Genomic DNA, 23,324 nt, shown 5'->3' with positions numbered 1-23,324 from the left:
CTATTTAAAAAAATGAAGATTTTGATGAATTTCTGTTTTGATAATGGATCTATGTTTTCGTGGACCCTGTATATAATATGGTTATTTACAAAGAAAATTCATGTGTTTCATTTATTGACTAGATACAGTTTAAGTTTGAATCAATTACATAGAATAGGGATGGAGCTATAGTCCTTCATGTAAATACCTCAAACTGTCAAAATATTGATAAAAAGTCAAATTTCTCGAAAACCGTTGAGAATTCAGACAAAGTTGTGTTATCAAAGTTATATTCAAATTTAACAAGAAATTCAAAAATGTGAAAATATAAAGGGTGTTCCATTTACACATAACACATAGTGAGAGCATAAAAGCATTTTCAAAAGCACATTTTGAAAATGTATCATTTTCTCTTTGAATGGGATCGTTAAAAAGCTTTTTAAATCTCCAATTTAACCATACATAGGGTGAGTCTTTGACTCGAACAAGTATTTTAACAGTAGAGTCTTGAAGTCAAAAGAAACACTTTTTTCCTATATCATTTTACCGATTCAGTTTGCCAATCTGTATACAGGTGAGTTAGTCGTATTGTATTAATGAATAATTGAAGACTGATTTATCCAGAACAAGTTTTACTTGAAAATTTTTTAGGTAGCTCCTATATATAATAGTTTCGCATATAAGGTAAGGGTTCTTTTCTGCTGTACACCCTGTACTTAGCTCTCAAGTAACGTGTCGTAGGTTTGTGCTAAGTTTGATTTTCATCTGGTGAAAAGTAACCAATATTCAAAATAAGTATTTGTAGTTTTTCTCATCTTGTGTGATAACAATTCATATACTTAAGTTTATTTTCAGTAAAAATACATCAAATGTATACCTACATGGTTCCATCTTCACTCTGCGAGTAAGAAGGTGAATTGCGTTGGAACTCGTTTAGATGGCGCCAGGATATATTCCTACCTACGCCGTAGCGACTACTGGCATCGAATAAGGGGACCCATCAATTCGTTCAATTTTAGTTGAGGTGGGAGTTGAACCATGATCAGCATCTATACTCTTCCCCAACTGAATGGTCTTTCTGTTGATACTTTGTGTGATCGTAGTTGGCTAGTTCGATTTAAATCGTTCCATTTGTTGATTTTTACATCAATGGATGTTAGGTATATGAATAACAATAACAATACAAATTTATTTGAACATAACTTTATTTTCAGTTTCAACATATCAATCAGAACAAATATCTATAAAAATAAATCACTGTAATATGTATAGTACTACCGTCTTAGTATTAGGAATTGACGATTTCGTCTCGTTATTTTTGAATCGATTCAACCCTATTTCATTTTACTCAATGAAAAATATCTCAATATTGAAAATTGTTCTTATATTTTTAATGAATATTTCAACTCATCTGGCATAATTGCCTTATATGAATCTCAATAACTATATTGTAGAAAGGCTCTTGTATACTTTCAAAAAAGCGCGTTAAACATATAATAATGAGCTTGCTTTAACGAAAGCCAACCTTGATATGATTATGTTCAGTATGAATACAACGGAATGATTTAAAAATTGGCACAAGTTTTTTTTTTATTCGTTAGTATCAAAGATTCAGTGGATACATTATCATTCTCACTTCATTAAATTAATTTGTTAATGAGTTAGTATCGAGATTTTAGTAACAATTTGATATATTTCTAGAAACTTCATAAATATACATGTACTTAGTATATGTATTATACTAATATTCTGCCTCGTTATTTATTTGACAGTACGAGTAATTACTTCTTCATATAAGGAAGCTTTTCTTCGATCTAAATACTCTATTCTGGAATTGAAATTAAATCTTTGAATTTTATGAATAGATTTTTAATAATTATTTTCAACCATGAAAAATAACGTTCGAAATGTATTCAATGCTGGCAGGGTCAAAACTGCCATATAAAATAGCCCCAGTCCATGTAGGGCTCCACCAGGGTTGGCACAGCTCATTATGAAAACTTAAAATGGCTATATCTTTTAATCAGGACCGAATCAGAAAAAATGGTAAAGGAAACAAAAATTTTCTTTTGACCTCAAGATTGAACTGTTTAAATATTTGTACGTGTGAAAGACTCACCCTGTATATTATTGCAATGGTGCTGAATTTTCACAATATCATTAAGGACTTAAACTGAAACTCAAGACAGCAATACTGTTTTGTTTTTGCTGTCTCCCTATCTGAATGAAAACCAAAAAAAAAAACGAATTTCGCAACGTTATTTTTCTTCTCTTTGGTCTAGATAACTTCTTGATAATGTATTATATCTCTAAATATTATAATTTTCGATATGCTAGTTTCTTTGTGGTCGAATTTCTACTATAATTTCAAGTATTGCGCCGTCTCAAGTACTAACTGTTCTTCTTTCATAAAGACGTGATCTGAACTTTGTTGTTTTCCATTTCGCCATAGTTAAGCAGTAGCTAGGACTGGTCTATGGATATACTAACGGAGTCTTTCATGTTGTGGTGGTGGTTTGGTTTCTCATCCATGGAATCGTACAGAGGATATTCGCAACAGAGTAGGAATTTCAAAAATTGTGGCACCTCCTCATAGATGCTTGGTGGTATTGGTATTAAAGGTGATGTGGAAGACTTATAATATCGATATTCGGATATGCTGGAAAATGAATGACAAAGGTAAGAGTCGAGATTGAGTTTTTGTCATTTAAATATACCTGCTGCGAAAACTTGAGATTTTGAAGCAGTTAAAAAAGCGTTGAGTGTATGAGACTAACAGACTATAGGTACACACTACCGTCTGTAGTGTGTAATATTAGTGGAAAAAACTGGGACATTATGGTAGTATCTCAATATTTATTTTATTCGTGGAAAAGGTAAAGTTAACTATAGAAAGCAATAAGCAAGAAGGATATAAAGAGAAAATACAGTCAACTAAAACTTACTCTCTGTATTTCTCGTCGGAAGATTTCTCAAGTGGCGGTATTCCAGAAAGGAACAATATTATCAGCGATGTGAAGATGGGTGATGCTATCGCCACCCATTCAGCACCCTCTATAACGTTCAAAGATATCACGAATATACCCCACCACAACAGAATTTCGCCGAAATAGTTCGGATGTCTGGACAACCTCCATAAACCTAGAAGAAATTCATTGAGATTTGCCTTCAGTCAAATCTATTCACAAATTCGCAAAATTTCATGATCGAATGGCCTCTAGAGGCCCCTTCGTTCCTTTTAAAACTATAACTGGACCCTGGATGTGAAGCACTGTCAAAAAACTATGAAAATCAAAACTTTTCTAGCTATAATTTGAATGAATTTTTCAACTTCTTCATAACACAGATCTTTTCGACTTCGAAGAGTGAAATTTTAGCAGGAACTGATTGGTTCCTGAATTGAAACCTTTCTTTATTTTTTTTTAAGTGAAATTAAAGGTATAGAGTATAGATATAGATAGGTTTGCTCTTACCGTCGTTGCACCACTTGCCCTGGTTAACTGGATCAGCTCTGAAGGAGAATTTTTGTAAATCAGCATAGGTCTCAGCCAGCAAGCCAACAACGAACATACAGGTTCCTGCGGAATCTAAAGAAGTCATAGTCTTAGGAGCTTTGGGAAAAGAATGCCTAGGTGAGTTTATTATGATTACAGGTAAACTCACAACATAGACCCATATCGCCTGAAAATAAGTATAAAACTAATGATAAAACAAATCATCTCTCTTGTTCTCTTGTCTTGGGGAAAGTAGAGAAAGAGGAGACAAAATATGGGTAAACATTCGTTAATTCCAAATGGTACACTACAGTTTGCTTCCTTCAGGTTTCTCAAAAGAATCGTGAAAAACGTCCAAGTTATTTTTTGCATCAAGATAATACTCGGGTTAACACTGTTTCTCGAACAAATGAATGCCCAAAACGTAGCAAAATGTTTAATTTATCGTATGGTTGAGCACCTAAAGATTTCGTCTATAGTCACGGTTACTTAAAGGCTATAAATTATATTGCTTTTACGTTCTGAATCTTCAGAAGAAGAGGCTTTTACCTTTAAGAATAAGATAAGGAAAGTATAATCTAAAGATTGCAGTAAATGTTTTCGTGAACAGTTTTTTTGGATGGGTAAGTGTATTGAATATGAGGTAGAATTGTTTCAAAAATGAATAATGGATGTTTTATGGTGATGAACTGAGACAGCAAACAGAAAACAGACCGCGTACGTATCAAATCTTAAGGGCAATGAAAAAAAATTGTTTCCCCATATTTGAAATTCATATCTGAATCTTGTATACTCGGTAGGACAGCAAAACGTTTATTCATCGGTATCCTGTAGCGTTCCTCGAACACCCGAAGAACCACTGAATCATCACTTGGAAGACCGGACCCGTTCTAAAAGAATCTACCGGTCAGAGAGTGAAATTATTAGAGTTATTTCGTTGAATATTGAAGGAATCTCTGAAGACAAAAGCGATTATTATTTATTATTATCTGACCACTTTATTTGGTTTGAAAATACGTTGTAAATTTGTAGCAGAATCAAAATGTTATATTCCGTAGAAGAAGGGGTAGAAATCATATAATTATTTTTTAGAAATACCGGTAGATTCGGGTGACCTGGGACAGTCCTGTAACTTGGGACTATGGAGGGTAGTACCCTCCATACTTGGGACAATTACCCCCCCTTGCAGATTTCTTTGTTTCTTACAATTTATGAGTGAAGGAACAAACTTATAAGATTGTGTAGCGTCTTTTCGGTTAGTTTAACAATTAATTCCTGTTGAGTTTGCCGTGACCAGAGCATTTGAATTGACAGGAAAAATTAACAAATTCAGGAGAGTAAAAGCGCGTTTTTTTATGGCCCTTATACTTTCTAATGTCCTGTACATGTGTTTCACTTTGTGCATGTGTAATTTTTTTTTCTGGATACGTGGGATATTGGGATATTAGATTTGTCATGAAACAAGGTTGTTCACAAATCAAGCGGCAACACGGATCTCATTAATTTATTTTGTTGTTTCATAGGGTGACTTGGGACAATGCCGACGCATTGGCAGCAGGAAATATGCCGATTTTTCGCAGGATATGGTTATTTACGTTATTTCCACAAAGAAATCACCAAACAATGAAAGGAATCAAAGTTCCCTTGTTTTGTTTAGTTTTTTTACATTTGAGTTGCAATATATTTGCTTTCGCTGTAATAGGGGTTTATCATTCAATTTCCCTACCGAATTTCAACTATATAATCACAAATTCTAATTTTTCAAAACTATGCACCGTCCCAAGTCACCTATTTCATTCGAGAATTGAGAAATCAATAGATTTTAACTTGTGTTCCAAGCCTTCCAAATCGGTGGGTGACTTGGGACAAGTATATTTGATTTTTTTCAAAATTTATATCCGAATTCTAAAGCATGGTATATATCCCAATCAATAGTCTGAGTCATTAAGCATATTCGAACCTCTTTTTCAGATAAAAATACGTCACCGTTTTGAAAATATGACAAGTTGAATTCAACAATCGTCCCAAGTCACCCGAATCTACGGTAATAACTCGCGAACAACAACGGCTTTATTTAACGAATGCATCCTGGAAAAAATATATAAGCTGCTATCATTGTGCAACTGGTTTTAAAATTTGAAGCTACTGTTTCAGTCGGAAACAAAAAGAGGGTGCATGAAAAAGACGAAGCGAGGGACTTGGCTGTCTTAGATCATGTAGCAATGAATCCGACCTTAAGCACCAGGAAATTGTCGGATGTATCTGGTGTTTCAAGCACAACAATCATAAGAATTCTGAATCCTTACACAACAAGTCCATTCACTCTTTCTTTTGCTGATGGAGTGAAAGACAGCCAAGTATGAGTGATCTCATATAAGGGAATATGAACGGAATCCTGAATAATACATGGCATTCGATAAAAATTGTATCGTGAATACGGAGACTCACTTGGAAGGTCCAGAAAATGGCGAATCTGATATTGTTACTCTTTCGATCCTCGAATTTTTTATCCCTTCCAATTTTCATAATCCGATAGAATAAATATCCGGATAATCTAACCCCCCATAGGCACACGCAAAGGGTCACCATCAGCTGTCGACTGTCATAGTTTTTCTGAAAACAATTGTCACAAATATTAAGATGAAATAATATTGTTACTAGCTACTCTAAGTACGACCCTGTCTTCTCTAGCAGAGAAGGAAGCTAAGCTACTACACATCAGAAAAAAGTATAAAGAAAAAGAAGAAAATATATTTGAAAAGAATCTTGAGAAGAATATTCATTGAAATCCACTACAAAATCAATCAAACGAAAAACAGAATAAGCAGCAAATAAACTGGGGCAGCTCAAAGATTAGGTACTTTTTTGCATGACTATAGCTATAACTATAGGTACGATAGTACTTTGGTGATTGTGAGTTTTCACCTCTATATAGATGCAAAGTATGGTCCCTTGACTCCCTTAGTCTATTTTATGAAATCCCATTTTTTCTAGGAATTTTAGCTATAACTTCGTTATTTCTTTGCCGATGTTTGATTTTTCGCAGGTGGTATGAAGCTTTTCTTCTTGCAAAAGATAGAAAAGCGAAAATTTTTTGGCTATCTCATATTCACATAACTAGTCAAACTTGGGCAATTTTTTAGCTGCCCCACTTCATTTGCTGCTTAGTTTATTCATTATTTATTCCCCAGCAAACTTCAAAGAATAAGGATAAGATTCCATCAGCATAAAGATAAAAATGTCGTTTTCTTCAATGTGACTTCAAACCTTCCTATAGATATACGTTATTATAATGTATGAGGACTACCCCACTAACCTTATCAGGATCTTGTCCTAGGAAAAATGTGAGCAATGCTAGTATAATAAAATTAATGCCTCCAGCAAAATCAGTTACTTGATCTTTCTGAAATGTGGCAGCTATTGTGAAGAAAATGATTTGCATCGAAACTGTAACAATTGCAGCAATAGCAAAATGATCCTCATCTAGGATTTTCACAACCATTTTCACTCAGTTATTGTTCACTCTTAGTTACCCCCTGAAAAGTGATTATAATCAAACATTTTGGATTTATTGTACAAGGATTATTACTGAAAGAAATATGGAAACACTCTCGATTTTCACGATCATTTTTATGACTAAAAGGAAAAGGAGCTTTCACTATACAAAAAAGCTAAGTAGTTTTTTTCCCTTTTAAGGCTATTTTATGCCTTGTTGATCATTAGCGACAGATGCTTAAATTCAATTCCAAAAATTGTACAAAAAGGTAGCAAATCAATGAGTGGAACAAAGCTGTATGAAGAGAAAACACAACGTTTTGATACATTATAAATAATCTCTATTTGTTTCAATCATAACTTCCCTAACAGTATAGCAAACAAGTCTATAATTATATATGAATTTAGGAAAGGAATAATATGAAATGGTTGATTTAGTGAGATCCAACCTGCATACCAAAAGCGTATATTGAAAAATTTCATTGAAATTAATAACTTCATGACTGCATCAGTTGGTCATGACTCAATCTGTGTTCTATTTCCAACGTTACAAAACATAAGGCTCGTCGAAACTTCCTAATTTTAATAATAAATCAATTACCAGAAATAACAACGGAAATTATCCAATAAATTTGGCGCTATAGTAAGTATAAATGTATATGGATACAAAAGAACTTACTTCACGACTTTCTTTTTCATGTTCATATTTCATTTGTCTTCCAATCATGTCTGTGAGGTGATAAAGACATTTTGACCGTCATGTAACACACACACAGGCGTCCCGACGCTACTAGCTTATGGATTAAACATTCCGAGAGGAGAAAGGAAAATGTAGCTGTTATCCTGCTTCCCGTTTTCATGCGCATCCCGATTTTCTTCCCACTTTAATTTTGGACTACAGCAACTATACTCAAATATTATAGAGTTAGCTATAATTAGTTATGAACTCTATAATTTTTAGCTATACTGAGTGCCTAAAAGGTAACATACAAAATTCAAATCTTGGGTATTTTGTAATGAAATACGTATAAACAAGTAAAGTTTTATTTTCAATTTTGCAACTTTTTGTTTTGCTGAGGATGATTTGGTCATTGATAATTTTTTTTATCAACTCTCTGTTTCATATAAGGATATGAAATGACCTTACAATATATAAAAAATAGGAAAAATACACTAAGTTTCCATTCATCCTTATGAAAAAAATGGGTCCATCAATAATCAAATCATTCCCAGCAGCAAAACGCTCCATTTCTTCATTTCTAGCAGTAGCAGAGTCTCTGCTTTCTAGCATAATATAAGCAGGTTTGTCATTTAACACCTTTGAGAGGCCTAGAAGTTGCATGACAAACTCTACATTACATTTACAATTTCATCAAAACTTTCGCGCCAAGCTAACATATAAATTCAATTCAAATTTCTTCGAATTCAAATTTATGGAATTTGAACGAAGATAAGCAGGGACACGGTTGACCCGCTAAACGGCATATCAACCTAAAATAATTTTCTGTTATATTAAGAAAGTAATATTTCTTATGAATGCTATGATGATTAGCTTCGAGCAAAAATTAGGAACTTATTATGATAAGAATAACATTAAGAATTAAAAATTGATCTCGTTTTGATTAATTGATAATAGCGTGAATAAAACAGTTCCATACAAGAACAATGTTAAGTAAATTGAAAATATTTTGTATTCAAAAATTTATTTTCAGATCAAAATTCAAATCGGAATGCAACCAGAGATATATCTCTTCTATATCTCTGAATGCCATTGAACTCTATGGGAACCCATAGAGTTCAATGCTGAATGCAATATGTTAACCATAGAGTCCATAGAACAATATTGAAATAACCCAAAGATATTACCAAAGAGGTTCCTCTTTGATATTACTATCTTTGAAACATAAAGTAAGTCAAGTCAATCGGTGTGTTCTGTGCTTTGAAATAACCTCGAATTTATGACACCATATGTCAGTGAGTAAAAGTTAAAAAGTTTGCGTCTTGTGTAACCGAAATCTGGAAAGTTTTCAACTATATTTTGCTTATGGAATCAACCTTTATCCCAATGGCTGACTACTCTGGTGAGATGAATATTTCTGTTTCGAAACGAATAACCCATGATCTATATTTCCAGAAATGTGGCCTGTGCCTACTTATACACAAGAATTCGAGAAGAATAAATTTGTCTTCATTAATAGGAACAAAGAACACACCTTCACTAAACCTAGTACTGTTCTCATCAATCCTCATTTCAAAGAGAACAAAAAAGTTTTTGTGAATCCTAAATTTCAAATCGCTCAGAAAGATCCTTACTCTCGACCTAAAATCCATGTTAACCCAAACATATTGAGGTCTGTATCATCTATAACGCAACAAGTTCAGTCAGTGAACCCTCTGAGTCTCCATAATGGTGGAAGCAGTGTGATGTTATCTTCTGAGAATCGAATTGTTCAGAACGCTAGTGTTGAAATCAATCAGATCCAAAGAATACCTAAACCAACTGTTCCAGTGATTAATACTAATCGTTTCCACAGTCAGAAAACCAATGCATTTTGTAAAATCAACTCAACTGATAATCAAAAGATAGTATACTCTAAGTCGAAAGTCGTAAATGTGCCACAGAAGAGTCAGATTAATGTGTGTCCTGTTAATCATCAGTTAGTAAAACCAGTTTCGAGATATCCAGGTGGAAATGAGCTGAATATGAGTAAAGGAAACAAAGTTATGGGTGAAAACCATAGAAAAGTCCATACAAGATTGAAGATTGTCAATGTACCTGAGAATAAAAAAATTCTTACGAATCCTATTACGAAGCAGAGAGTAGATTTTAATTCCAAAGATAGTTCTATCTGCACGAGATTCAAATATATAAGAAAGGAAATGTTGTCACCTAAAACAATACCCTCTGTCACTAGTGAGATGATAAAGCCATTGATAACTAATAATAATCATCCAGTAATCAACAGTCAAAACTCAGGATCAGTGAAGACTCCTCCCAGATATGCACGAGTACAAAGTTTTCAGGAAAACAATTCACTTAGAAAGAATGCAATTATGACAAGATTTAAGTATATAAGAAATGGTGCAAAATTGATGAAAATTAATAGAGATGCTATGAAATCCAAGTACAAAATAGTGAATACACCTGGAGTTTTACAAGGAAAGAAAAATAAAGTCAAACTTAACTCTTCAACAAATCGTAAGAAATTTGTGTATGTGAACAAATATAATAGTTCCAGCTTCTTAGCCAACAATGTGATTCTGAAGAATTCGAAACAGAGGAATTTAATAAAGATAAATGGTATTTTATATCAGAATTCTCCTTGCCTTCTGAAGAAAGCCTCTTTGTCACCAAAAAGTAAGTTTGCAGGAGCAAACCAATTGTCTTTCAGATCAAAAGTCAAGGGTACTGCTAAGCAGGTGGTTCAGCATAAAGGAAAATATAAAATTGTTAGGTGAGTATCAGTTTTAGCCTCATTTTTTTCAAATAAACTTTGTAATTACACCATAGCTGCCAATTGAAGAGTATCTGTAAAGCAAAAGTTTCCTTTGATTTTGATTATACTTGATGACATTATGCCAAAAATTACGTTCATTCAAAAAAAATTGGTGTCAACTAGGCTATAGAATAGAATATTGGGGGTTAGACACTTAGGCACTAGACATAGCCTAGTTGAGGATGAATTTTTTTGAACACATGTTATTCATAAAGGATTTGGAACCGTTCCTATTCATTTATGTCAGAGGAATATTTGACCAGTGCCACCTTTTTTCATCTATAAATCACATTCATTTGGAATTAACTATTGGGAACTTGAGGGACTTATCTTATGAATCAACAACATTGAGTGTCCATCATCTTAGTCTAAAGATTTAAGTCCTTTGTTAACTTATACTGTTTATTTTGTGCAGAGTTGATGCCCTTCAATATGTTCAATGAATTTGTTAATACAATATTTGGTTATTTAGGTCCCAATTAGCTTCAGCTCCCAAATTAAAAAAGAGTAATATGACTTGTCCCTCGTACAAGAGGACTGGGAAATGTATTGGTCAGGAAGATGGCACTTGTATAAAAGTGCATAATCCTGATCTGATTATTTTATGCAAGAGGTAGGTGCTTTCATAATTTGATACGAATCCTGCTGAATTACTTTCTTTTTTTTAGCTTTTTACGAGGTGAATGTCGCAATGATAACTGTTTGCTATCTCATAAGGTTTCGTGTGAAAAAATAGAAACATGTAAATATTTTTTGGGAGGTTCATGTAATAAAGTTGGATGCCAGTATTTGCATGTTAAGATAAGTCCAAATGCCGAAATATGTAAAGACTTCCTTGAAGGATTTTGCAAAGAAGGACTCAAGGTGAGTTTTTTTTAATAATTCAACTGTGTTATGCATATTCAGTTTAATTTATAATCGAGCATCTTGTTAATTTGGTAGTCCACTGATGGACTGTAGTGTAGCTCATTGTTGGAAATAGAGTTTATAAAAATAACTCCAAAGTCGATGGAAAATTACATTGAAAAGACCTGAGTATGTGATCGCTTAAATATTTTTTATTATTATTTCTTTTTTGGGCTAGCTTAGGCCCAGTTGGTCATACTAGTATGGAGCGTTAATCCTGACATAATTGAATGTAACTATCAAAATTAATCAACTGAACCTAACCGGGCCGAAGGAATGGGACATTCTGTTGAAGAATAAGAAAAAGTGTGTTCTCTCAATGCGCAACTTTTGTCATCAAAGAGTTAGGTTAGGTTAACTCTGTGGTTGTCATGTCAAAAATAATTTTCAATTTCTTGAAGTCTCGACAATATTGAATGGATTAATTTGTTTATTATTCGGAAACAACTGTTTATCGTGGTAAACTATAGTAGGCTTTGCAATGGCCTCTCAGAAAAGTACCCAAGAAAAGCTGCTGGATATTCTTGACGATATTGAACTAATTTCCAAGTAAGTTCTTATTGAATGAGTGGCCATAATGCAGCATATTGATACTTTTATTTTAGAGAGGTAATAGAGAACGCAATCGCACCAAAACATTTAAAATTGAGTGGGCCTGACTATTCGCAATTGACAGATTTACTCGTGGCTAAAGATAAAGAGTTGAAAGCAACATTGAAGTTGGCTGCTGAGCAAGCTTTCATCGAGGAGAAAATGGATATTCTGAGAGCAGAAGTTGACAGACAGGATCAGGATATAAATAATTTACAGAAGCAATTGAAAGAAGCCGAACAAATACTTTCAACCGCAATATATCAGGCAAATCAGAAATTGCAGTCTATTTCGAGAGCAAACAAGAAGCCAGTTTCTTCAGAGGAACTCATAAAATTTGCTCACAGAATCAGTGCATCGAATGCAATTTGCGCTCCCTTAACGTGGCAGCAAGGAGACCCTAGACGTCCCTATCCCACAGATATAGAGATGAGGTTAGGTTTGTTGGGAAGAATTACAGATTCTGCAAATGGTCATTTACTGACTCAACCCAATATGGCCGAATTGCATAGAAGTGGTCACCCGGGTGAAATTCCAGCTGCCCAACAAAACCAATTTGCATGGCACCCATCAGGTGAAATACATATGACAGTGGGGCAGGGAAGTGTATCTATGGATACCAGAAATCACAAGCAAGAGGCTGAAGATGTTGAAGTGATGTCGACTGATTCCAGTAGTAGCTCTTCCAGTGATTCTCAATAGGGATATAGGTGTGAAAGTGTAGTTACAAGTTTCACTTACGATATCGATATTTATACTGTTTTTATCATAAAAGTTTTGATCTATAAACCTCGTTTGATTTTCTACAATTCATTAAGCTTGTTTTGTTTCACATGATGGATTCAAGATGTTTCACACAAATGGTCCAGTAGAAGTATCTAGGGAACCAAATGAGATTTTTCAGAAGAAATTTTGTTTGGTTCTCTAAATACTTTTAACACTTTTGTGTTTAACACTGTATTTATCGAGGGGGGTATATGGGTGTAGTAATAAAAACTATTGTGAAATATCCTTTCTACTATTGCTGAAATCTTGATTATCATGCTTATGATATAATAAAACAACAATGAGTTTTTCGTACACTATTAATATTTTTGTGACTAAAATTAATTTTTCAGTGTAATAAGAGGCATCAGTTTCTATGTCCAGAATTTGAGAAAACTAAGAAATGTACTAAAACAAAATGTCCATATCCACATCGCTCTTCCAAAGTAATCAGATCGAAAGCTCCGAAGAAAACAACGAAGAAAATATTGCAACGAAAAGTTATAAAACCTTCAAAACAGACTGTTGAAGAAAACTGTCAAATACGTTATTACAAGGACAATTTGGAGGATACCAATGAAACGGAAGAACGTGAAACTGCGGCGAGATCAAATGCAGGAGAAGAAATGGCAATTCCGAAGAGGAAAAAGCTAGGGTCGTTACCATCATTCATACCCATTAATTGAATGAACTTGACAGAAGTGTGGTATATCTTTTCATTGTGAAATTATTGAAGTTTTATTCTAAATTAATTTTATCTTGAATTCAAATATTTCGGATTTCCAATTTTTAGATAATTTTTTCTTCACAACATATCAGTTTTTTTCTTTGCAGTGCCCTGTACATTATTTTTGATTATAGGTCCTTCCTTACAGGACGTTAAATCTTATATTTGATTGTAAATACTAATCACAATTCTTTTTCAGCTGATCTCTGTCGGGTAGTGTTTCGGTGCTACACATTTAAAGTGATGAAATATATAAATTGAAAGTGAATTGAAATAATATATTTTCCAAATAAATTTTCAAAAATATATTGGGTTTCAATACATTAAGATCCCTGTTAAATTTACCATAAAGGTATTTTTTCAGCAAATTACTGTCGGGTGATAGGGAAGCAGAAAAATATGGATCAGAAACTAATTGAAATAATATATTTTTCAAATGAACATTAATAAATATTTTTTTGGTTCAATAGCTTAAACATATCACAAAAAATCACAAAATTTGTTTTCTAATGTTAGAATAAATCAGAGTCCAATTTGATGATTCATTATATCCAAGTAAAATTGGGCAGTGCAGTAACAGGGATGCACTGTCGTAATCAATGGTTTTTGATACTTTAATCCACTTGTTCAACCAGTTGATCATGTCTTCATTCTTCATGTTTGTCGGGTTCAATCCTGATAAGAAAACATCCTAAGTATTTTCTTGTTGAACTAATTTAAATATATAGGTAATACAAATAATTATAACCTCCATCATGAGCAGGTTATGAAGAAATAAATTCACCCGTTTACCTCTTATGTAACAGGACATCCTCAGAGCTTCAATTGTCAAATTATGCACACCGCCTTCTCTCAATATAGCCAAATCCATTTCTTTCAAGATGAGAGCCTTGTCACTTAATCTACTTCTTCTGAACCAGAAGAATGTATTCATATTGTGTAAATGTAGTAGATGTTTCTTCAAAGAGACAAAAAATCACAAATTTATCATAACTAAGGTTTTCCACTCACAATATGTATTCCTCTCAAGTAACTTAAATTATAAGGCTCGTTCACAAAGAGCTCCTGGCATTGCAAAATCTGATCTACTTCAGGTTGCACACCACTACCCAACTTTCCCAGCACATCTCTCCAAGGTTCGTATAATTCATGACCCTTCAATCTACTCAATTGTTCTTGTAAATGCCTAAATATTGGTTTATTATGCAGTAGTCTCTCGTGTAAAAACGATCTACTAAAATCTACTCTTTGCTGAATAGTCCAGAAATGCTGAGAGAGCAACTGCTTAGGAAAAAAGTATATTAATGGAAATATCACATAATTTGTGAACGGTAATGCTGAAAATATAAGTATTGGAGTTAACTTCAACATATCTCTAGGTAACTGATCATATAATTCAATCTCCTTCCGTGTGAAATCACGAAGGATTTTCTGTTTCTTATTTATGGCACGAACAATGCTATAATACAATTTTACATCTCGTATAAAATTTTTAGTTCCCTCCTTGAAAGATCTGTACAGTCCAACTGCGTTTGGAAAACGCTTTTCTATGTGTTTTTCATAATCTTTCAGGTATAAAATATACCTATCGACGACATAAAATTTAATTTTTTTCTCGTGTGTTTTATCGTGGAGATATTTAGCAAGTGGGTACCTGAAATAGAAGGGATTATTTCGATAGCTTTTTCAATGGTTGTGTTTTTACCCATTTCTACGTAAAAGAAATTGAGATCTTGAAGAATTCGTAAACGATAAGGTTCGTAATAGAAACATTGTCATATATTTTTATTTACTACATGTTTATAATGTATTTTATTATTATTGTCACAGTATCAAATTTTTTATTTCGATATTTTATTTGACAACTAGAAACACAGATTTTTTTTGAAAGAAAGCTTTCCAACATTATTTTATTCCTGCTTTGGATGTTCTTATGAGATAATTCAGAACAAATGTTCTCCTTATAATATTTTGTCGAATAGAAAAAATCATTTTTTTTAACATAAACTAAAACTAGAAGATAAAACAAATTCGAACCACGGTATAATGAGAATTTTCTATGACTTGCAGGTATGACAGTTCGTAACAGACAAGTTTGTTCTTCCATCTTGGCGTGATTCTTTTCGAGGAGCACAGCATCGTGTGGAAACATGGTAAGGTTATTCTTGGATATACTTAGTTTTATCAAGCTGATTTTACAAATCTGTTTCATATAATTTGTGAGGTATTGGATCTCTAAATATATTCAGTTATTATATATTGAGAGTCCAATTCATAGGCCTTATCTGCTCGGAATTAATTACAACATGGTTTATTTCAGCCATTCCAAAGATTTGTGGAAACCGGCCGAATTGCCCTAGTCTCCGATGGACCACATAAGGGCAAACTGGTTAGCATTGTGGACGTAGTTGATCAAACAAGGGTAAGTTTAGCCACGTGTTTGGTTCTGTTTTTAAGGTTATGTTTAATGATGATCCATTTCTTTGATAGGAATTGCCGTCTGATACATATATGAAGCTATCTTTAAATCTGATATTATAACCAACACAATGAATTGAAGTGATTTAGTATAGACGCTCTGTTGATCATTTTTTTGTCATTAGGTTTTGGTTGATGGACCATGCACCAACGTCCCAAGACAAGCTATCAGGTTGAATCAGTTGCATTTGACCAAATTCAGAATCAAGTTCCCGTTCACAGGTAAAACTGGCGTTGTACGTAAAGCCTGGACTGAATCTAAAGTTGATGAAAAATGGGCTGAATCTATGTGGGCCAAAAAGAATGAAGCTAAGGCAAAGGTATGAACAGTTATCACTTATTAAGCGTTTAAAATAGAATAGATATGCATTATTCCCTTTGGTTCAATTTCCCTTTTTATGTTTGAGGATGTTACACTATTGTAATGGTTTTCTGGTATTGATATAAATGGTAAATTTAAATGAATGGTTTTGAGGTTAGATTAGGTTAACTTAGGTAGGGACAGTGAAATATCAACTTTGTACATGAAAATTTACAATTGTATGATTGGGTTTAGTTATTCAAGCGCTGAACAGGCATACATCACATTTTGAACTTTAAAAAATGAAGTCACCCGAGGTTGAGATATTTACCAGTCGATTTCTCATACAATACTTTATTCGTCAAAATCGGAGGTGGATTATGCATTTAAAATGATGTTAACAGATAGGAATTGCCGTCTTATACATATATGAAGATAGCTTAAATCTACTGATTATTCAAAATCAATTATAAATATTTTATTCACTTGTTTTTTGGATGCTTATTATATATTTATTGTTTCAGAGGGCAGAATTGACCGATTTTGACAGGTTTAAGCTTAGGAGAGCACGTTCGTTGAGGAACAAAATCAGGACTGCCGCTTTCTTGACACTCAGGAAGACAGCCAGCAGAAATGGTACCCTATATGGTAAAAAGAAGATGGCTAAGGGTGGAGATAAGCCAATCCCTAAAAAAACCCCTAAGAAATAATTGTCAGTTTAAATATAATTTGTAAAAATCCTCTTTTGTTAATGCTCTTTTTATTGCTCCTCCCTTCATAATCGTTACTAAAAAACTCGTTCTTAAACAATGAAATTAAAAAAAAAAATTGTAAGAAATTGAAACCTTGTTCTTCGACTAATTCTTCTTCCATTTGGAATCGAGTTCTTCATAGTCCAGTCAAAGAATTACTTCAAATAAAAAACTATTCAGTATAGGATTAATTTAAGCTGCACAAGCTGTAGCCTAGGGGCCCCACTTTCACGTGGACGCTCAAATATCGTTCAGAATATGAATAAATACATATATGAAGAGCTTATTTTGCTGTGACGTACAGGTATATCTGGACTAAATCTGGTCTAAATCGGAAATACAGTTAGTGGTTCAGGTAAGTACCTTCGAAGCCAATCACAGGCTACACACGCCCGTGGAAGAGTACCTACTTTTTAGATTAGTTTATTAAATGCTGGAAATGGGCACCATTCCATTCCACTCCAATAGGCGTTCTGCACCCCCTGAGTATCCACGCCAGCGGGGTGCTTCGGCAGTAGGAGTGGAACTTAAACTAGGGAGTAAGGGATGAAGGAAGGCTGAAGTTCCAATGATATAAAAGAAAAAAAGGCGGAGTGTCATCTTACCTATGGTATCGGTTGGCCACTTGCACTCGTAAATTCCCAGAAAAAAAAATATCACCCAATACAGTGAAGAACAAAGAAAACAAAATTATATTCTGAATCGTAGAAAAAAAGAAACTCAAAAGAAATCTTCTCGTAAAACCCAACGGCAGAAAGATAGTTTTGACGGCGGTAGGCACTATAGCGAGGTAATTATAATTCTATACAACTCTTGTCTGAAGCAATTTTAGATACTTCTAGCCGTTTTTGAGCTAGATGGTGATGAGGGCGAGGAGCTTAGCTACACATGCGAAAAGCCAAGGTCAATGTAGAATCCCAGTCTGATTTACATTCATCTCAATATATCTCAAAAATGTTTGAACTCAGAAAAAATTGCTAGGAATGAAATTTGTAGAAAATCTTATGCTCAACAACTCTTATAAGAATTGCGAAAATACTTTGAAATCCAGTAGAGGAGATAATAAAAAAAACTGATTTTTGTGACCTTTCTGGACAATTTTTTTTGTTTCGGCTTGCTAAAACTGTCAGATTATATTTTTCCGTTATTCTTGAATAATAAGCTTCAACATAAGAAAAAAATCACCGCGCTCGAGAATAATAATGTACAAGTGACGTTTTTTTTTTGCAAGTTTGGCGCCCTTCCACACATTTTCGTCAAGTTTAAATTGTCAGATTGAGAGAATGTATACTTTTCAACATGTAATAAACCACATATCTTAATCTGGCACGCATGTACAGTGTGGGCAAAATTGGTAATACCTGAACTACAACTTTTTAACCCAACGAGATAGATTAAAATGAAGGTACCATTCATGTCGTCTTTTTTTGAGAAACTGATAATGCCATCAACTGCATTCCTCTATATCTTCTTTTGTTTTTGAATTATAAGCCAAAATTTAAATTTGGGCGATTTCAACTTTGGTCGATATCTCCGTTTCTGTTTGTGCTAGGATGTTGAAATGAAGACATTATACAGAGACCCTTTTTTGATAGCAATCCAGTGGCGCACTATGATTTTTTCCTACAGGTTTATTTGGTGAGCTATAACATAAAGTTGTGTTTTTTCTTATGAAAACAGGAGTTTGAAATGACTTAGAAAGAATCGCCATTTTTTTACCATTTCAGAAATATATTATACATCACTCTCAGTCTAAGTCATTTCAAACTACTGTTTTCATAAGAAAAAATATATCTTTATGTTTTAGCTCAGCAAATATACCTGTTGGAAAAAATCATAGTACACCACTGGATTGCTATAAAAAAGTGTCTGTATAATGTTTTCATTTCAACATCCTAGCTTAAACAGAAACGGAGATAATGACCAAAGTTGAAATTTTATTTTTGACCTATAACTCGAAAACAAAAGAAGAGTAATGCAGTTGATGGCATTTAGTCTCTCGAAAAAAGACGACCGTAATGTGCCATGCATTTTCCTCTACATCGTTGGGACGAAAAAGTTGTAATTCAGGCAATTTTGCCCATCCTGTACAAGATCGTTTTTTTTTACTATTCTGACAGGCTGTATTTTCTTCGATGAACACCAGCTTGCAAATTGTAAGAAGTGGGTCAAAATTCACTTGCAAGACTTGACCAACCTAAACTAACATGTAGGTACAAACAAACATTACAAGTTAAATGAAAGATGAAATAATAAAAAAAATTTTGGCGTCGACATCCGAGTATATATCTGCCGATTAGTCATGGTCATGGATCGGGGGGGAAGAACGACCAATAACATTATCATATTTTATATTTAAAGACGATATTACTTATATTAACCGAATTTTCCTGAGAACTGCAAGAAATCATCCCCGAAATAGAAACGCACAAATTTCGAAATAATTATTCGGCTCTTCGTTTGCCCGTGTCGCCAAATCTCATAATTCATTAGCGTGAGCCCCTTCCCTGGCAGCGTTATCTGTTGAACTTTGAGTTTTATATCGTCTGGTCGGTGCTGAAAGTTTGATAATAAACCAGGTACCTACTTGAGAAAACTTTCGAAAACTTCTGATGTTCAAATTTCGTTAGATCACAATAAATTTTCCGCCGTACGTGTTCTCATACTCCAGGTATGCGATAGAGGAGGCTTGGCATAATGAAAAGTTATGTAGTTAGGCGGGTGTACTCGATTCACACGTCTGGCTCAGGAAGAAACGGTCGTTATACGTGAAACACCCTCGAAACTTTCACATATTAAATAGGCATTTAGGAGGGGGTCGAAAATAACGACATTGTTTTCCTTGCTGATACGCAATTCTGAGATACAGTGGTTTGTTCCATTAACAATTTTACGCTCTCAAAATGCATTAACTCTTGAACGATACGTGTTATATATAACCTATATCGAGAAAATAGAGGAATTACTCATAATAAAGCATTCGTCAAACCATGAGCTGGTTCTTCAGACAACCACAATTCCTGATCGAATTAAATACTGTCACAGAGGGTTTTCACAAGTGAGTCCTTTTTAACAGAAGGTAGAAATAAACCTAGATACAATATAATAAGCATATGGCTGGACAATGAATGGTTCAGTACCAAGTTCATCGGATTAGATATGCTTCAGGTCACTTTTGAGAGAAACATAGTTGTTGTATCGTGCAATTTAGACTGAACAAAAATATAGAAAATCGAGGCAGTTTCTTGAAAATGTTAGTTATGTTGAAAAAGTGCTATGATGTTTCCCCATTTCATCCCATTTTTACGACGATTGTTGGAATGTTCGAACAAGAAGATTGTGATGCCCATTGTGAAAAAGTTCGTGAATAATTTAAACGAATTTTATTGGTGAGCTCTTGAAGCAGTGGCGCACCCATAATGATATAGGGGGGCACGCCTAGCTGCAAGCTTGATGAAAGTAGTTTTTTACGGTTTTACCATAGAAAAATCAGTTAGCTTTTCGACTCTTGGGGGGAGGGCACGAGCCCCCTTGTCCCCCCCTGGGTGCGCCGATTTTTTGAAGCATAGTTCTATTTTTTACACTTGTCTCCTAAGTGTCTTCTGTCAGGTGGTATCGAAATGAGCCATTTAAAAGAATCGTGTAAGTTACTAAAAAATATTGAGAACAATTCGGCAATCCTAAGTATTCATTTTCATTACCACGTAAATATCGAACGAGCCAATATTCTAAACGAAACCACATGGCCGAATCAAGAGATAAGTCCCATTGCTTTTCAATATTTCAGCTAACAAACGGTCTAGGGTCGTATTAGGATCTATTTCAGTAATCATTTTTTTCAACTTTGTCATTTTGAAAGTTTTGTATAGGTCATTTTTGGTGAAAAGCTTCATTCTGAAGAGTTCTACAAAAAAAGCCTCATCTTGTTTGAATAATTCTGTTGGGTGCACAATTAATACTAGTAATAGACCTTAAGATCGCAGTGGAATGTAACATACGAGGATGAATTGGTAATTAGTTAGCTTAGACCAGTTCCACGCATAAAAAAATATTGCGTTACCATAGCAACGAACAATAACTCATTAGAAGTGTCAGTGTAAAGTTTGAGGCCAAGAAAGTGAACCAGAGTTACGCAATGAGTTAAAAGAAAGAAGATGTCCACCGAAATTGTGAAAATCGAAAAATTGGACTGCAAGATTCTAAAAAGGTGAATATTCCCTTGAAGATGATGACCGATTGGGAAGGCCAGTTTCTGTGTCAGTTCCAGAAAATATCGATGCAGCTCATCATGACATGATTTTATCAGACCTTCGAATTGAGCTAAAACGGATATCTGGAGCACTGAATATTTCATACGAACGCGTTCATCATATAGTTCACGTCAATTTGGACATGAGAAAAATTGCTGCAAAATGGATCCCCAAATATTTGAATGTTGACCAAAAGCGTGCAAGAGTAGAAACATCGCGTTCGATCTGTGCTCGATTTGAAAACGATGTAGACTTCTTAAACCGAATTGTCACTATGGATGAGACTTCGTTACATTTCTACGATCCAGAAACAAAGCAACAATCGATGGAATGACGACACTCTGGTTCTCCAAGACCTAAGAATTTTCGTGTCCAAAAATTAGCTGGAAAAGTTCTTGCTTCAATTTTATGGGATTTCCATGGAGTAATCATGATTGATTTTTGGATAAGGTTAGAACAATAACCGGAGATTACTATTCGACATCACTGACCACTCTATGGGAAAAATTGAAGAGAAAAGACTCGGAAAGCTATCCAAAGGTGTTTTGTTTTTGAAGGACAACGCCCCTGCACAGAAATCTTATGTTGCCATGCAAACAATTCGTGATTTAGGGTTTGAATTACTAGAATACCCCCCTTATTCACCAAATTTGGCTCCATCTCTTTCCTCAACTGAAAAAAAGTTTAAAAGGTCGTAAATTTTCTACCAATGAGGAGATAATAAAAGCTGTGGAGGTCTGGTTTGCAGAGCAAGAAGAAACATCCAATTGAGAGGAGAATATGTTGAGTAAGAAAATATTTTGGCATTGAAATTTTGTTTGTTTCTATAGTAGGTTTAGACTTTTTCAATATATCCTCGTAGCTTTCTTGAAGTCCTCCAAGATACTGAAGTTCTTTGTAACTCTGGAACTGTAGGGCAAGTATTTGGTAGAACAGTTCTGTTGGGGGCACAATAGACCTTGAGGTTGCAGTAGAATTTTACATAACCCCAAACTATAAACTATAGATCGTTATCACCATCAGTGAATATGAATTTAGACCTTTGGTTGATGGAACATTTTTCATTGGATTTATCATATTTTCATAAGAAAATTATGGGTTAATTGACATTTGAAATAAAGTTGTAGATGAAAACTTGAAACAAAATTCAGCAATTTTTGTGAATACTCTCTAAAAATTTTTAATCAAAATTAGAGTGAAAAACTTCTTACGGAAAAAGCAAGTAGCTATGATAATCTTACACAAAACAAAATTCGAGATCTTGTGAAGCTGTAAGCTGTGAAGAAAACTGTTGCTTCATTGCCATCTATTTTACTCGATGAATAGGTACACTGCGCAAAAATATTAACGCATATTCTGAAAATCTCAATTTTAATGAAAGTTAACTCCACATTGACTTCATAACTTATTTTTTATGTTCTATCGGGAAGGTTTTGAACGAAACAAGACACATTGAATGGAAGAAAAATTCAGGATTTCACCGAATCTTATGTGAAAGAAGAGAAATGAACAATTTTCAAAATACTGAAATTGTGATAAGTGATTTAATACTTGGTATTTCCACCAATTTCGTTAATTACAGCTCGGCAACGACGGTTCATACTCAAAATGAGTGATCTTGAAATGTTCTGATCTAATCCTTCCCAGATTTCTCCGAGTTGGATTCCTAAGTCATTAAGAGTAGCTGGACGATTTTCTGAACTTCTCAGCCTTCTATTGAGGTTGTCCCAAACCTGCTCAATCGGATTGAGATCTGGACTTCTTGCTGGCCATTCCATTCGAGAGACTTCAACCTCTTCAAGGCACTCCTGAACGATGCGAGCACGATGGGGTCTGGCATTATCGTCCATAAAAATGAAATTTTCAACAATGTATGGGGCAAACGGCACTACATGCTCTTCAAGAATGTTCCTTATATACTAATCAGCATTCATAGCTCTATTATCAACGACCACTAGGTCTGTGCGAGCAGTCAAAGATATTCCACCCCATACCATAATCGATCCTCCCCCGAAACCAGTAGTATTCAGAAAATTGCACTGAGCATATCTTTCATGTATACGTCTGTATACAAGGGAAAGTCGATCAC

At 34.2% G+C, this 23,324-nt stretch overlaps 5 protein-coding genes across 5 annotated transcripts; 3 read left to right on the top strand and 2 right to left on the bottom strand.

Annotated features, from left to right (window-relative positions):
- Nucleotides 1–1,166: 1,166 nt before the first annotated feature.
- LOC123313035 lies at nt 1,167–7,752 on the bottom strand. Its single transcript, XM_044897702.1, has 6 exons — nt 7,648–7,752; nt 6,790–7,009; nt 5,922–6,086; nt 3,453–3,660; nt 2,925–3,120; nt 1,167–2,638 (listed from the first exon to the last, which is right to left on the bottom strand). The coding sequence occupies exons 2-6, from the start codon at nt 6,973–6,975 to the stop codon at nt 2,443–2,445; spliced, it is 951 nt and encodes a 316-aa protein (XP_044753637.1). The 5' UTR covers nt 6,976–7,009; nt 7,648–7,752; the 3' UTR covers nt 1,167–2,442.
- A 1,161-nt stretch (nt 7,753–8,913) lies between these two features.
- On the top strand, nt 8,914–13,760 carry LOC123314467. The gene is made up of 5 exons (XM_044899780.1): nt 8,914–9,049; nt 9,103–10,423; nt 10,938–11,078; nt 11,134–11,329; nt 13,081–13,760. Exons 1-5 carry the CDS (start codon nt 9,013–9,015, stop codon nt 13,411–13,413), a joined length of 2,028 nt encoding a protein of 675 aa, XP_044755715.1. The 5' UTR covers nt 8,914–9,012; the 3' UTR covers nt 13,414–13,760.
- LOC123314473 (mediator of RNA polymerase II transcription subunit 4) lies at nt 11,479–12,751 on the top strand. Its single transcript, XM_044899785.1, has 2 exons — nt 11,479–11,920; nt 11,977–12,751. The coding sequence occupies exons 1-2, from the start codon at nt 11,853–11,855 to the stop codon at nt 12,662–12,664; spliced, it is 756 nt and encodes a 251-aa protein (XP_044755720.1). The 5' UTR covers nt 11,479–11,852; the 3' UTR covers nt 12,665–12,751.
- Nucleotides 13,761–13,865: 105 nt separating the features above from the next.
- LOC123312082 (LETM1 domain-containing protein 1) lies at nt 13,866–15,320 on the bottom strand. Its single transcript, XM_044896304.1, has 4 exons — nt 15,160–15,320; nt 14,466–15,108; nt 14,247–14,412; nt 13,866–14,129 (listed from the first exon to the last, which is right to left on the bottom strand). Exons 1-4 carry the CDS (start codon nt 15,231–15,233, stop codon nt 13,945–13,947), a joined length of 1,068 nt encoding a protein of 355 aa, XP_044752239.1. The 5' UTR covers nt 15,234–15,320; the 3' UTR covers nt 13,866–13,944.
- Nucleotides 15,321–15,480: 160 nt separating this feature from the next.
- On the top strand, nt 15,481–16,974 carry LOC123312730 (60S ribosomal protein L14). Its single transcript, XM_044897186.1, has 4 exons — nt 15,481–15,607; nt 15,775–15,876; nt 16,058–16,252; nt 16,758–16,974. The coding sequence occupies exons 1-4, from the start codon at nt 15,605–15,607 to the stop codon at nt 16,941–16,943; spliced, it is 486 nt and encodes a 161-aa protein (XP_044753121.1). The 5' UTR covers nt 15,481–15,604; the 3' UTR covers nt 16,944–16,974.
- The last annotated feature ends 6,350 nt before the right edge of the window (nt 16,975–23,324 follow it).

Source organism: Coccinella septempunctata, chromosome 1, assembly GCF_907165205.1.
Source record: "Coccinella septempunctata chromosome 1, icCocSept1.1, whole genome shotgun sequence".
In the NCBI taxonomy this organism is placed as follows: domain Eukaryota; kingdom Metazoa; phylum Arthropoda; class Insecta; order Coleoptera; family Coccinellidae; genus Coccinella; species Coccinella septempunctata.
Note: the sequence above shows the minus strand (reverse complement) of the source record. Positions and strands in the feature narration are given on the sequence as shown.